A 16,193-nucleotide genomic window follows, 5' to 3' on the forward strand; every position below is an offset into this window, starting at 1 on the left:
CGTTGACACTCTTATCAGTACCCTTAGTGGATGCGCCCTTTGGTGGAACCTGCATCTATGAGGCAGGAACTTGTGTTGAGTTGAAAGAGACCACCCAGACCTTTGTGATAATAACCGATGTGATAGGGTCCAGACCAATTAGTCTAATGAGATTGTGATTTATAGTGGAGCCAGGGAGTGCATGTCTGATAGCGCTCAAAGATGCCAGAGAAGCACAGGCTGCCTAGATTTCATCGCAAGCTCCTGCTAAGAGTCAGGCAGGCATCTTTCAGAATGGATCTAAGGACTTCAGTGTGGTCTGCCCGAAGGGATGCAGGTGTCCCTGGAATTGTGCAGTGTTTTCACCAGGGGTTGGTGGTCCTTCCTCTCTTCACAGTGTGTGCTATGAGCGGGTTCCCTGGTACCCCACAGTGCTCACCTTCCTCCTGTCTGCTCTGTGGCACGGCGTCTACCCTGGATACTACTTCACATTCCTAACTGGAGTCCCTGTCACATTGGCAGCCAGAGCGGTAAGCTTCCCTCAGGTGTTGGGTCTCTTAGCAACCTGGTGTGTGTGTGTGTGTGTGTGTGTGTGTGTGTGTGTGTGTGTGTATGTGTGTCTGTGTGTGTGTGTGTGAGATGGTTGTTGTTGCTCTGGTGAGTTGGAGCTCTGGGGTTGCTGGGAGTGGCTTTTTGATGCCGAGTGATAACTTCCTTCCTGTATGCTACTTTTGTTTTCTTGGAATAGTATTTGGTAAAAAAAAAAAAGTCATATAATATGTAAAAAGTTGTCTTATTGCAAAAGTACTTCTATGTATAAGGACTTGTCTTTGTAAAAGTGGTTAACTGATTCACTTGCAGAGAGTAAAACAGTAAGAATTTTATGAGCAACAAATGACTCCCTTGAGAAATGGAGACACTTTTAATCATTACAGACGGAATGTTCATATAAAGATGATCAGGTTTATTAATTAGTGCAGTCTCTACCAGACTTCAGTTCGCTCCTACCCTGCTTCATATCGCACTTCATTATGCTAAGTTGAGAAGTAATTGGCCACGGCTCTGGCAGTCAGTGAGGTAGCAGCCTGAGGAACCGAGTCTACTGGCGACAGGTCCACCATCATCTATCTGATGCAATCAAAGCATCAAATTATTTGTGTTAAGTATAGGCTTTTGTACTTGATCTAATTTTGTTCTTTGACCATGGTTATGGTCTTTCTTGTTTCAATGACATGAGTTGTGTTATATATAAATTTTGTTATTTATTCCTTTTGTGTGAGGTAGGTGTATGGTGCGATGCGGGTTGGCGAATGTGTAGGTGTGCTTGAGTGTGTGTGTGTGTGTAGAACAGAAGACAGCCTTGGATATCATTTCTCAGACAGCACCCACTATCATTTTTCCTTTTGAGACAAATCTCTCATTGGCCTGGAACTCAAAGGCAGGCCAGGGCTGGCTGCTGGTGAGCTTCCAGGGGTCTGCCTGTTCCCACTTAGCTGGTGGCAGCTCAAAAGTGGATGTCACTATGCCTGGGTTTTTTGCCTTGTTTTTATTTGTTGTTGTTGATGTTTTTGTTTATTTTAAAGTGGGTTCTGGGTATTCAGTTCTCAGCTGGATTATCTCCCAAGCACTTGCTCTTTACCAAGGCTGTCTTCTATGGCCCTGCCACATGCCAGTCAGTGTAGGTATCCAGACATCACAGTGAATAAATAAGTCAAGAGCTCTCCCCTGAAGGTCCCTCTTCTACTTAGACAAAGTATATCAGATTCTGCCTGTGAACAAGGTAGAAAGTTGCTATTCAGGCTAATTTTAAAAATTCAAAAAAATTAAAATACATATTTGAACACGAGAAGCAGGAAAGAGCTTTTATTTGTTCTTCTTATATATATCAACTTGGATTCTGAAACAAAACCGAAGAACAGATTGTCAGAACAAACTACGAAATAAAGGTCAGCGCTTTGCTCTGTTGATGTATTCAGCGTATCGTTCCTTAAAATATCTATACCCCAGTGGCCTCTGCTGGCACAAGCTTTGATTTATGTAGATCTGTCTATTGCAGCCTTGGAAACAGTTTTTCAGAAGGAAGTTAGTGAGCAAGTGGAAAGAGAGGGATTGGTGGAGCAGAATTTCCAAGTTTTTTTCTAACCAGAGAATGAACTCAGCAGTCATGAAAGTCTTGGCTTCTGGAAGTTAGTTCCTTAGCTATTAAAATTTCATAGCTGCTGCACAGCATTTCTGAGTGGATGGAGCTTAGAGTATCCTTGAGGACGTGAGAGCAGATGAAAAGGATCATTGTTGTTGGTAGGGGATTTGTTTGTTATCATGAAACAGACTCGCATGTAGCTCAGGCTATCCCAGATTCCCCCCCCCAAAGTATTCAAAACATGTATCCAAAAATGTATGTATCCAAAACATGTATGTATCAAAAATATGCATCTAAAATGACTCTGAGCTTCTGATCCTCCTGCCCCCACCTCTGGACCACACTGCATTGCTGGAATCATAGCCCTATGCCATTGTGCCTGGTTTTAAGAGGCACTGGGGACTGATCCCAGAGTTTTGTGTGTCACAGACAAGTACTTACCAACTAGACACATCCTGTCATAGGGTTTTATCGGTGTGAAGAGACACCTTGACTAAGGCAACTCCTATAAAGAACAACATTTAATTGGGACTATCTTACAGTTTCAGAGGTTCAGTCCATTATAATCATAGCAGGAAGGATGGCAGCATCCAGGCAGGCAGACATGGCACTGGAGGAGATGAGACTTCTACATCTTGTTCTGAAGGCAAACAAGAGAAGACTGGCAAAACCTACTCCCACAGTGACATACTTCCTCCAACAAGGCCCCGCCTACCCTAACAAGGCCACACCTCCTAATAGTACCACTCCTTGGGCCAATTATATTCTAATCACCACATATCCGCAGCCTAAGAAAGGTTTTTGCTTTGCTAGGCAGTGTTAGTCATTTGCTAGAAGACGCAACAGACATGATCTGTATAAAGCATTCGCACAGATACCTGCATAGTAAGCACCCAGTAAATAGCAGTTGTTTTCAGTTCTGGTGACAATTGACACTTGTACTACTATAGCCATGGAAATAGGACACAGTACAGAGTATGTACCGCACAACTGTAACAGCAAGACAAGGGCCTGGCAGGCAAGCTAAGTCTCCCCCAATTAACATAAATTACATTGAAGATTGATATTTATGTGCATGGCCAAAAATTTATAACAGATTACACCAAAAAATCTCAAGTAGGCTAAAGAAATATGCTAGTGCCATTAAGAATATAAATGTAGATACATATAAATAGAAAAGGTTTTGGAAGGCTCTGGGACATGTTCTTAAACTCTGGGGGGGGGGAGAGGAGGAATGGTTTAAAAAGATACCATATAGTATATATGTTGTATATGTTGTGTCATTACACACACACACATATATATATGTAATTTAAAAAGGGATGGAAGGGTTTTTTTGGTTGAAATTACAATTCAAAGAGTCGGTCATGCTCTTCAGCCTGTGTCTTCCCTTGTGATTGAGTGGAAGTTATTTCAGTTCTCACTCCTGCCTCCTACCTCTGCCTTCCTGGTTTGCAGGTGAGGAACAACTACAGACACCACTTCCTCTCTTCCAAAGCTCGAAAGATTGCCTATGACGTGGTGACCTGGGCTGTCACTCAGTTGGCTGTCTCTTACACGGCAGCGCCTTTCGTCATGTTGGCAGTCGAGCCAACCATCAGTTTATACAAGTAAGTCTCCTTGGTCCTCAGCTGTTGCCTGACTTACCTTTTCTTGACTTCAGGATTGGTAAATGGAACCACTGTACTGAGGGATTCTGCTAAGAACAGTTAAACGCAACTTGACTCTGAAAGTGACCGTAGAAGCCTTAAGAGGCAATGACTGTCCCAAAGATGCCAACACATGAGCACCGGTACCTGTGATGATGCTTTCAAGTATCATTGCCAATGTGTGAAAGGCTCTAGAAGTGCATTTGGAAGGGGTAGATACAAAGCACAAGCACAGAGGATTCTCTGGACAAGGTGGTGAACGTTCATCTGTAATCCCAGCACTTGGGAAGTAGAGGCAGAAGGATCTTCAGCTTGACTCTATCTATTCTTCCAACCATATTTTGGCTGGGCTTGGTGGCCAGCAAGTCCAAGTCATCATCCTCACTCTGCCCCTGTGTCCTTCCCCTAGTCCTGAACCCTACACCAGTACTCAGAATACTGACACATTTGGCCATACCCACATGCCCAGATTTTTTTTTAAAAAAATGTTTTCTGGGGATCTCAACTCAGGTCCTCATCATTGTATACACCCAACCCTCTCTCCAACTCCGACTCACTCTTAAGAGAGCCATTAAATCTAACAAAAGGAAATTCAAATGCCACAGCCATTTGCAGAAGGTGATTATAGCTGCCTTTCAGATCTATAGCTTATTTGTGGATAAGTTTGGTGGCCAGCAGTGAAGCAGTGAAAGACAGCTATATACAAACTCATTTCTCAGATGGACTCTTTCACATTTACATTTCTGATATGGCGTGTGTGAGAAAACCAAAAGCTACAAAAGAAAAAGAAAAAGAAACCTATGAAATCGTTTGAAAAACCAATACTCATTCACACGCTTATTTCTAAGCAATGCTCTTTTAAATTCAATATGTGAGGATGTTAGAATTTGCCCCAGGGTAGCTCAGTCAATAAAGCACTTGACTTGAAAGCTTAGGGCCCGAGTTCGATCCCTAGCACCCACATGAGAAGCCAGATGTGGTAGTGCAGCTGTAATCCCAGTGCTGGGGAGGCAGAGGCAGAGGATCCCTGGAACTTGCTGGCTAGCGCAGCCTAACTGGAGAGTCCCAGGCCAACCAATGAAAGACTCTGTCTCAGAGGAAACGAGCAGTGTTTTTGAACAACAACAGCTGAGCTCTGGTTTCCACATACAGATGCACAGATAAGCCTCAAACAAAGCAAGCACACGCACACATTTAAAAAAAGAAGATGGTTTAGAATTTATAAATAGCTTTTGTAGATAGCCAGCTCTTTGAGAACAGACGCTGTTTATATCTAGAGTCCCAAAGTCAGTATTGAGTATGCTCAATAGATGGTAGCTAACTTGAGACTTTGCATAATAGAAAGATGGAACATTCCACAAAGTTTTAGAGGAACTATGGACTGTCAGGAAAGGCCACTAAACCTTACAAGGACACTGAAGTTTGCTTTTCTTGATTGTGTACTGGGATTTAATTAACATAATGGGCACATGTCCCAAGGGAAATGAGCCAGAGTAAAAGAACAAAGTATCTTAGGTGTGTTCACCTAAGAGTCGGAGTTTACTGTCGTCTTGACTCTAACCTCTGAGAATCCAGTCTATGCCCAGGATTTCCCTTAAGAGGCCCCCTTAAATCGCAGTGTTCCTTACACACAAGTTAGACAGTCAGTCACTTTATTATTATTCCTTTGTTGTTCAAATAGCAGCTCATTGTACACAGTTGACCCTCTGATCCATGAGCTGAGAGTATTTTTAAGATGCTGTGGTGTCTGTGTTGATGTCTCTCATGACTTTCCTTGAAAGACATAAACATCTGCTCCCCAGATAGAAAAGAAGTGACAGATCAAAGACAGACTCTCAAGTCCAGATGGGGAAAAATGAATTTATTGCATTATTTACAAAACCATCAATATTTTGCATGCTGGCTTCAAGTGAGAAGCAATCCCCCCCCCCCTTCAGTTTTGTGCATCGTATATACTCCATGCATGGAGGGAGGGGTGACTGGAATCTCAGGGAAGCATCATGTGACACCCGCTTCCTGTCCAGGAGGGATACAAATAGCCTCCCTTATCCTTCCCTTGGCTTTGTTTTCTCTGGTATAGTTCATTTTATTCACTGTCATGACTGTGGTCCAGGGTCTTCTGTGGGTTACTTCAGCCATACTGCTTGAAGATGGGGCTGCTCCTGTGAAGTCCAGAGGAAACTGGTTCTATGGTGGAACATGTACGGAGCTTTCATCTCGCTATTTTTCTCTAGATATTTACAGTATATTTGGTTTTCTGAGTATGCCACAGGTGATTAAAAGAATAGGAAAGGCTTCTGTAGATTATATGCAAGTGCTGCACCATTTTCTAAGGACATGGGGTGCCTGGAGACTTAGCATGAGCAGATGTCTTGGGACTGGTCACCTTGTGGGTACCAAAGGACCTTTCCTGTTGCTGTTCTCCCTGGGGACTGAGCAGAAACTCATGCTCTCTTGGAAATCGCAGTTTAACACTCTCTTGGAAATCGCAGTTTAGTACTTTTTGTTTTCAGTGCTAAGAATTAAAGACAGGCTCCATCCATGACAACATATACTCCACCACTCCGCTATATCCTGGCCCTGTGCTTCTGCCATCGTAAACAGTTAGTGTTTAAGGGACAAAAGAGCAAGTGGAGAGACGGTGGTGCTTTTGACTGCTCCTAAACATTTTAGGGAGCCATTCCTCTCGCTAACGGTAGAGGAGCTCAGGCTAGATCCGAGATATTTGGCCTTGTCACTACCGAGGAATGGATCCTTTGTCTTTGACCTGTTTTTCTTTAGATTTTAGAGAACATTGCAGTGATTGGGGACACAGGGAAACAGCTCAGTGACGGGATGCTTCCCTAACACACAAAAGTCCTAGGTCAAGTCCTTCCCATCCAGAGAAAGGAAGGAGAGAGAGACAGAGAGACAGAGAGAGGGGAGCACAGGTGAGCAGGTGATGTTTCATTAAAGTAACTTACATAGATACAAAGCAAGGAAAGGGAAAGTCAAAGAGACAATGAAAATGTTTTCTTTCACCAGACATCTTGGGAACAGGTACCTGTATACACACACTAACCAGGACTTTAAGATTTTAAGAAATCAATTCAAAACAGATAGCGGCTTGCGTCTTTAATCTCAGTAATGTGGAGAGGCAGAGCCAGTCAGATCTCTGTGTGAGTTTGAGGGCAGGGTTGAGGGAGTAGGATTAAAGTATTAATTTAGCCTTCCCAGTAGATATGAAACAGTTATGCTAACAAACGCAATTTCTATTTACATGCATTTATTAGCAGGCTGTGCCCAGTGTTTACCTAGCATCTATATTGTGGCAGTGGCACCCCAACCCATCTTAAGAGTAAAATTTGGTTCTTGTTTAGTTTGGATGAAAGTTATTTCCAAGGCTCTAAAAGGAGTTTTCAAAATCAAGATCCTGGGCCAGTAAAATGGTTCAGCCACTAAAAGCACTTGGTGTGCAAGTCCGACAGCCTGAGTCCAATCCCTGGAACCTGTGCTAGAAGGAGCACACTGACTCCTAAAATTTATCCTCTGACCACACATGCGCTATGGCGCCTCTTCGCAAGCCTCTCCAATGAGTCATAGAATTAGAGCTTTTAGTAAATCAGGATCCTTCCTGTTCCTGAGGTAGATGAGAACTCCTCAACCCGGAGAAATGGGTGGGAGATCAGGCTGTGCCTGTGCTTAGAGGACAGAGTGAACTCCCATGTGCGCTGACCCCCGGCTTTTGATCAGCCGGAATGTTTGGCTTCGCACAGGCAATTCTCTTGGTCTGATCATGTCAGTGGGATGGTGCTGTGTCTGCCTCACCCAGCTTTGTGGTTTCATACATCCTTGACCTGCTTGCCCACCAGAGCCAGGAGTGAGAGAGTCGTTGGGACTCGATGCTTCTGCTGCCATTGAGCACAGCCTCCTTTCATCCCACTGAAGATGATGTCATGTGTGTTTTCTGTTCACGTTCTTCTTTGAAAGGCAACTCTTGTGTTTTTACTTCTAGGTCCGTGTTCTTTTTTTTACACATCATATGTCTGCTGATAATCCTCTTTCTGCCAATCAAACCACACCAGCCTCAAAGGCAGTCTCGGAGTCCAAATTCTGTAAAGAAGAAGGCAGACTGATACCCACAGAGAAACGGTGAACAAGAGAGTTGCGGGACATTGGGAAGACATAACGGACAGGCTCAAGGGTTCTCCAGTGACTCGGAGGAGATGTTTACATGTATTTTTTTTTTTCCGCTGCAGGGAATATTTTTATGTCTTTTTTTTTTTTTGTACCATTAAATCACCATGTCTAGCTTTGTCTGCATACTTTACAGGGCCTTTCAGAAACACAGCATAGACAAGAGGCCACTGGGTAGGCTCTTCTAAAATCATTTGCACCTACTGAAATCTGGAAGCATGACTCCAGCCGTTGCCTCCGGCACTTAGGAGGTGTCTGCTGAGATGACTTGTCTGGAGTTTTGAAATCGGAACATTCCCAGGCATGATTTTTTTTTCCTCTTGGCAACTCCAGACCCTGGGATATGCAACTTAGTAGGCTGTGGACACAACTCTTATGCTCAAAAGCCCTTGGAGGAAAGAGATTGTGAAGGGAAGTTTTCAGGGTATAGAAAAAAAAAAGAAAAACCTCCAGGAACTGGGAAGATTAGCCCCTGAATGCTTGAATGGATCGATGCGTCCCCAAACCAACTGCATTATCACCCCAACTCAGCCAGGAATGTACCATTCCCTTTTTTCCTTCTGAATTGAGCCAAGATTGGACATCCGAAAGCTGCCTGCGTGCCCCAGGAGTTGGGGAGAGAGTGGGGGCTACTGGTTTCCATTTCCCGTGCTTGGATCTGATTGACTTCTATTGACCCTGAGAAGGCACCCGGATACCAACCAGCACACCGTCCAAAGGCGGCCAAATGTCTTTTCAAGAAATAGCTGCATTCAGCATGCAGAGGCTCCCTTTTGTCTCTGCATATCAAGGAAGTGTCGATGATCACGGCCAACGTGTAGACACTAGGTAACGTCTGTAACGGGCTACAGCCAGCTTTATTTTAGGTGATCTGTCATGTCGGAAAGCTGCAGGGGAACAACAGTGCTCTACTCTGTCTTTGTTATGAATGTGCTGTGGCTCCTTCGGGGAATTTCTACTGGATAAAATAGTCTATGTGAAAGAAGGAAACATAATATTTAAAATGTGGACGATAATAATAATGATGATGATAATAATAATAATAAAATATGCGCTTCAATGATGTGCCTCAATCAAATGGCCTGAAAGGTGAAAATTTGTTCTGAACAGATGATTTTTAAAAAATTAGTTTCTCACTGAATAAATAATATATTTCTATTTTAAGAAATGATTCCTCATAAAAATTATTTTTGTTTGTATCAAGACGTGTGTATTTTCACAAATGCATGCCGAGCTGGAGTTTTCTTTGTTTTAAGTTCTAGCATGTTGGTCAGTACTTACCATGTAAGTCAGGAATGGAGATTGACTTCTTTACCCGATTTCTTGTCTCCATCCACAGCTCTAGGTACGGCTTATTCCTCCACAGAGGAAGGCAATGTGGATTAGACATTTTTAGTGGTCTTGTGTTGCAGAACTATTGATAGAACTGAGACTTAAGGCCAAGACATTCTTGTGCGAGCTACTACTATCCATGGCTTTTCCATGAGTGTCTTTTCTAGTGTGTCTTAAGATGGTGAAATGAGCAAGTCTTTTACCAAAACTTATCCAGTCTTGGTGCTACATAGGAGAACAATAGTCCCTCCCGGGGGGTACCAGTGTGCAATTGGTTCAAGGGCCAGTTGCGGATTCCAGCATCTAATGATGATTAAGTTCCATATGTAAAATGGCAATTTGCAGAAAGCATAAGAATAATCTCCCTTGTATTTTAACTAGTCCGTGGGTTGCTTTTGTAATAGCGAATATCGTGTACATTCTGGGTAAATTATTGTTAGCCTGTGATGTTTTGGAACAGGAAGAAACTTACCTATACTTTTCAGTGTAGCCGTCACCTCATCCGGATATGATGGAAACAGAAACAAACACGTCAGCAGGAAGCCAGAGGAAGTAGAAGCCAGAGAAGAAAATCTGTGGAAGCTGAAGGAGAGGGGAGGGCACACCAAGCCCTGGGAGGCTGCCTTGCAGGCTTCTGCTGAGGGGCAAGGGGCAGGCTATCCTAGCCCTCTGGATCCTGCATGGTTATGTAGTATGAACTCAGCACATGAGGCCCACTCAGAGTTAACCAGGAACTCAAGCGTGCCCTAGAACCCAAGAACAGTATTTGTGATTGATCAACAAACAGTTCTCAACCTGTGGGTCCCACGCCCTCAGGATCACAGATCAGATATCCTACATATCATATCTACATTCCGATTCCTAACAGCAACAATATAGTCATGAAGCAGCAATGAAATAATTGTATGGGTTGGGGGCGGGGGTGTAGTTGCCACAACATAAGGAACTGTGTTAAAGGTTGCAGCATTAGGAATCTTGAGAACCACTGTGTTAGAGGATGGGATGTAGGTGCCTGAAATGTCCCCGAGCCTCCAGCAGGGATGTTGTGAGGTACAAACATGAAAAAGCTTTCACACCGAAGAGCATGGGAACAATCAGGATTGACAGGAAGCATGAGAAGTCCGCATGACAGAGATGCTCTTTCGTACCAGGCTTCCCTGTTCTTAAGCATCTCCACTTCTGAGAGAACCTTGGAGATGGGAGGAGATGTGGCTGCTGGGCCACCATCTTGTTTCTGTGAGGCTTCTCATAAGCTCTAAAGGGACAGCACCTAGAAGGGGAGATCTGGTTAATAAATCCAGTAGGGAAAGCTGTATTGATTGCCTTAGATTTCTAGGCTGTCTGAAGTAGAATGTGTGTTTAGTAAAGATGGGTTAGGTGGAGAGTTTTGGGTTAAACTAAATACATTATCTGCTCTTTAAATTATTATTAAAAAGTGTTATATGTATGAATGTTTGCCTGTATGTATGTATATGCACCATGTGTGTGCCTGTTGACCTCAGATGCCAGGAAAGGGCATAGATTTCCTGGAACTCGAGTTACTGATGGTTGGTGAGTCATAGAAATTAAACCTGGGTCCTCTTTAAGAACAGCAAGTACCCTTAATGCTGAGAATTCTTCCAGCTCCTGGCTCTCTCTCTCTCTCTCTCTCTCTCTCTCTCTCTCTCTCTCTCTCTCTCTCTCTCTCTCCCTGTCTCTCTCAAGACAAATGTAAAATATTCTCTTTTAGTGGTTTGTTTTTGTACTTGCCTTTTTTTTTTTAAAGACGGATCTCAAACTCAGAGATCCACCTGCCTCTGCCTCTGCCTCCTGAGATCTGGGATTAAAGGCACACACCATCACTGCCAGCCCTGTACTTATTATTTGGCAGTTGAGAGAAGAAGTAGGGAATTCAGTCTGAGATTCCAACTAGTTAAGAGAGAAGGCAGCAGGAGGTCTTGGAGGAGTTGACATGCATCCCTGGGACTGGTAGGACTCAAGCCATACATTCTTTGAAGTGTCTGGGCAGTGAATAGATGATCTACTTCTTCACCTCCACTGTACATCTGAACTACTTAAGAGGCTTTAAGAAAACCAGAGCCTTGGTGGTCTAGAAACTTCATCTTTTTCTCTTCCATTGTCTCTGGCACTTGGCATAGTGCCTGCTGTGTAATGAAGATTTAGTAAGTGTTTGTTGAGTGAATGAAGGACTGAATGGATTAGTTTAATGCGTCATTGCTCTTGACAGTTTTGATTGAGCTGTGTTTACACTGGGAAATGTTTCTGCTTTTCAAAATTAGTTTCTGAGGTAAAGGCCTGTGCTTGCAAAGAACACTGGAAGCATGTTATGGGGTGGGAGTGGGGGAGACCACTCAAACAACGAGTTTACATAGTCTCAAACTGCCTGTTCCATCCATTCACTAATGAATGCATTTATTTATAATATGTGTTATACTTGGTGTAGGCTTGATGCTTTTAGACAACGCAATTAAAAGATGCTGGAGACCCATTCTCTGCCCTATATAATGATCTCAGAAATATGTAGTTCAGACCCCTGTACTATGGGATGCCCTGGGGACATGCAGCACCTTCAAATTAGAAAGCAGTTGGGTTGGTGGCCTTATCCCTGCTTTCTTGTAAATTTAGAGCAGCTATTTCTTAGGGCTAATTCTCTATCAGGGCAGCAACTTCACTGTCCTCTGGCCTGCTGTCCAAAAAACTTAAGCTTGATCTTGTCTGAAGACCCCTTGACCTCCAGCAAACAGGGCACCACCCATACCAAGAAGCAGGTTCCATATTCATGGCTGCTCACAGAAGTAGTTTCCAGGCTCTGCAAGTGACTCCATGGGGCCCACAAGGTAAGTTATTTTTGTAAAAAAAAGTCTCAGCTCACATGAGCTTTGCCAAACTTTCTAACCTTGCCGACTCTGGCCGTGAAGAAGAGCAGAAGCATCCATGAACAACTTCATTTTTAACCTGCTTTCCTTCCTACAGTTCTGGGAACTTGGCAGTGGCCTTCTCTAGTAGAGGTGGAAGCCAGGGCTCTGAGACTACAGGTGTCAAGAGACAAAGTTAAGAGAAACTCAGCTGCAGATCCAATTGGCTTTTTCTTGTAGCATTCATCTGGCCAGAGGTTTCCAGATGCAGGCTGGCTGGCCAGAGCTTGCAGATACAGGCTGGCTGGCCAGAGGTTTCCAGATGCAGGCTGGCTGGCCAGAGGTTGCAGATGATGCAGACTGGCTGGCCAGAGGTTGCAGATGCAGGCTGGCTGGCCAGAGGTAGCAGATGATGCAGGCTGGCTGGCCAGAGGTTGCAGATGCAGGCTGGCTGGCCAGAGGTTGCAGATGATGCAGGCTGGCTGGCCAGAAGTTGCAGATGATGCAGGCTGGCTGGCCAGAAGTTGCAGATGCAGGCTGGCTGGCCAGATGTTGCAGATGATGTAGGCTGGCTGGCCAGAGGTTGCAGATGATGCAGGCTGGCTGTCCAGAGGTTGCAGATGCAGATGGCTGGCCAGAGGTTGCAGATGATGCAGGCTGGCTGGCCAGCTTGCAGACGCAGGCTGCCTGGCCCTGCCACTTGGAAGTTGACTGGGGCAGAGAACTGAATGTGCTGTAGAAGCTCATTAACCACTTCCTCACTGGAGCAGGTCATTCGGGGCAGCCTGATTCCGTGTCCCTGGACCATGGTCAGTCATCTGTGTCTCATTCCATTTAAGCTGAGCGTTGTTTTGCAACATGAGTTAATCCCTGCCTCCATTCCATGGGGCATGGGAGCTAAGGAATACATGGAGGTGGAAGCCAAGCTGCCTGTCAGCTGATGTTACGGATATGGATCTTTGCCAACACCTTTGCTCCCAAAAGGTCCTTTTGTTTAATATGCTTCTTGGTGTATTTTGAGATATGTAAAAGTTCAAAGGTTTCCCTGGACTCTGGGTATCTGAAGCCTGCTGTGAAAAGCAGGTTGCTTTTCTAGAAATGAAGGCAGCTATGGGAGGTCTTAAGTACAGAGCACCCAGGAACAGAACAGGGCCATGACAGGAGTTTGAAGGCCAAGGAGAATTCCTAGTATGCAGACTGCTCTAGTGACCTTTAAGCACAGGAAGGCGTCCAGTTACTGAGTCGTTTGACACACTTTGCAGTGCTGGGACCTTATGCCTGCTAGGCAAATCTTCAATCACTGAACCACACCTGCAGATCCCTAGAAATGTTCTTAATAACCAAAAGGGTTATACCTCATTCCAGTTTTGTTAACATCGACAAGAGAAGGGAAAAAACCACTGGATAAGATAGAGAATATAGAAGGATCTGCAATTGTGCTGGCTAGGATGTTCTCTGTGTATTTGAAGGTTGCTATGCACCCATTGTGTACACTTTCAAGAATGTCTATAAGGCAAGAGATCTTGGAATATGGAGGTAATGAATGCCTGCTACATCCTGCATGGCTTGGTACTGGAAACCTGACAGGGATAACTCGTGGATGAAGAAAGGATAGACAGACAGACAGACAGACAGACAGACAATCTGGGATTAGATAGGCTGTGCTTGCTCTGACAGAAAGAGCTCCTACTTCACCACCCTGGATCCCAGCAAGCTTATTATGTACAACACAAGGAGGAGGGGGAAGCTAGTCTCCATGGAAGATCTCTGTGGGAGAGCCATCTCGGGCTATAAACTTTGGGGAGAAGTGTGCGTTGATCAGAAGGTCAAAGCTGTCTGTACTCTCAGCCAGTGTTCATACAAGGACCAGAGGAAGGCCTTGCCACATCCTGGAGTCTGACCTTTGTCACTCCTGTGGGTCTGAGGCATTGGTGTCCTTGACATAGCCATGCTAGTGTCAACAAAACACATTTCCTCAGGATTTCATCAGTTCTGTACAGGTGCCTTCACAGATTCTCGGTGTGATGGTGTCTGGGGCTATGCCAGAGTCAGCATTATTAGTTACTGTTTATGTAATTCTGATAGGAAACCAGGTTCAGAATAATCTCAATAAGAGAGTCACCTAAAGAAGACCCATATCACGGCATTCTGGTTGATACACCAACATGGATGGGAAGAACTCACAAGGTCTCACCCCTAGATGAAGAGCTACAGACAGGCCATGGCTGCTGGGAGGGAGAATCAGTATAGCTGCCCTGAGAGGTCATCCAATCCCCCATAAACACATCTACATATGAGCAATGTTAAATGGACTCAATAGTGTGTGTGTGTGTGTGTGTGTGTGTGTGTGTGTGTGTGTGTGTGTGTGTGTTGGTGAGACACTCTGGAGGAGCTGGTGGGGGAGAGGGAAGCATGGAAATTATGTAAACACAACATCGTGTATAAAATCCTCAGAACACTCTCAATTAATAACAATTTTAAAATTAGTACTATGGTTTGACCTCAAATTCAGCTACAGAACTACGGTGAGAAAGACATCATGGTATTAAAACAGAGAGGTAGACCTATGAGACAGAAGTCAGGCTCTAAAAATAAACCATAAAGCTATGGGAACCTAATTTTTTGACAAAATAACAAAAACAGGCAGTGGAAGACTAGTCAGCAGTTGGAGCTGGTGAAACTGGAACCCGCCTGTAGAAGGATGAAACTACATTCATGTCTTTCACCCTGTACATAAAATCAACTTGAAGTGGACCAGAGACATCAAGTTAAAGCCAAAAGTCTGAAACTGCCAGAAGCCACCAGGCAATGCTCTTTAAGACACTTGTTTGGGCAAGAATTCTCTGAACAGAACTGCAATAGCACAAGCACTAGCCGCAAGAGCCAGGTGGGGCTACATAACATTAAAAAGTTTCTGCACAGCAAAAGAACCCGTCAGCAGAGCTAGCAGCCTGCAGAGCGAGGGGTAGAAAATCTTCAGCAGCCAGACTTCAGACAGAAGCTAATGTCCAGAATCTACAAAGAACCCCAGAAATGAAACAGGCAAGATTCAAAAGTGCCCATCAACCAAGGAGCTAGGGAAAGGAACGGTCTGGTTCTCAGAAGAACAAACAAACGGCCAGTGAGTACTTACAAATGCTTTCAACATCCCCAGTCCCTGGGGAAACGCAAACTAAAACTATTTTGAGATATCACTTCACCCCAGTCAGAAAGACTATCACCAAGAAATCTGACAACACTTGTTAGTGCAGCTGTGGGAAAGAGGAATCCTTATATACTGATGGGTGTGTGTGTATGTGTGTGTGTGTGTGTGTGTGTGTGTGTGTGTGTGTGTGTGTGTGCAAATTAATATTCAGGAGATCAGTGTAGAATGGAGGGTCCTCAGAAAAGTAAAAATAGATCTACCATATGACCCAGTTATCCCGCTCTTGGGCACACTCAAAGGACTGCATCTTACAGCAGAAATACTTGCACACCTATGACTGCTGCATTTACAATAGAAAGAGTGTCAGACCAGCCTAGATGTCCACCAACAGGAATGCATAGTGAAAGCATTGGTACAGACTTTACTCAGATGTGGGAAAAATGAAATCATGGGGTTTTCAGGAAAATGGCTGGATGTGGAAAGGCATAATATTAAACAAAGTGTCTCAAATTGAGAGAGGTCCTGTGTCTCCCTCGTACGTGGCCCCTAACCTGTAATGTATACACATAATCTATCTAAAGTCTAAAAATCTGGAAAGGAGACCAAGAGAGGGTGGCATGAGTTGGTGAGGACGGATGGAGAGGACACAATGGGACATTGACTGTGGAAAGAGCTGGGGTGGGGGTGGGGCCATGGGAAGGGAATAGAGAGTTGGGGAGAAAATACCTCCTAGTGGTATCTACCATAGTATATGCTGATTTTTAAAAACAGCATTTAAAAGGGAGTATTGGGTCAGTGGGCTTGCATGAATGGCTTGTGTATCATTCCCTTAGGTCTCCGCTGGGTCTCCATGCCTGGCCTTATCATGCTGGAGTTCTGCCCATCAGTGAGGATAGAGCAGTGTTTTGTTTTTTTGT

At 44.3% G+C, this 16,193-nt stretch overlaps 1 protein-coding gene across 1 annotated transcript in view; it reads left to right on the forward strand.

Moving 5' to 3' along the window:
- The window catches only part of Mboat1 (membrane bound O-acyltransferase domain containing 1), a 110,244-nt gene extending 101,136 nt beyond the window's left edge, over positions 1–9,108 (forward strand). Inside the window, exons 11-13 of the mRNA NM_153546.4 lie at positions 377–509; positions 3,578–3,729; positions 7,763–9,108. Coding sequence (NP_705774.1) covers positions 377–509; positions 3,578–3,729; positions 7,763–7,883 — 406 coding nt within the window. The 3' untranslated portion in view covers positions 7,884–9,108. The remainder of the gene's footprint in view (positions 1–376; positions 510–3,577; positions 3,730–7,762) is intronic.
- The last annotated feature ends 7,085 nt before the right edge of the window (positions 9,109–16,193 follow it).

Source organism: Mus musculus, chromosome 13, assembly GCF_000001635.26.
Source record: "Mus musculus strain C57BL/6J chromosome 13, GRCm38.p6 C57BL/6J".
Taxonomy (NCBI): Eukaryota; Metazoa; Chordata; class Mammalia; order Rodentia; family Muridae; genus Mus; species Mus musculus.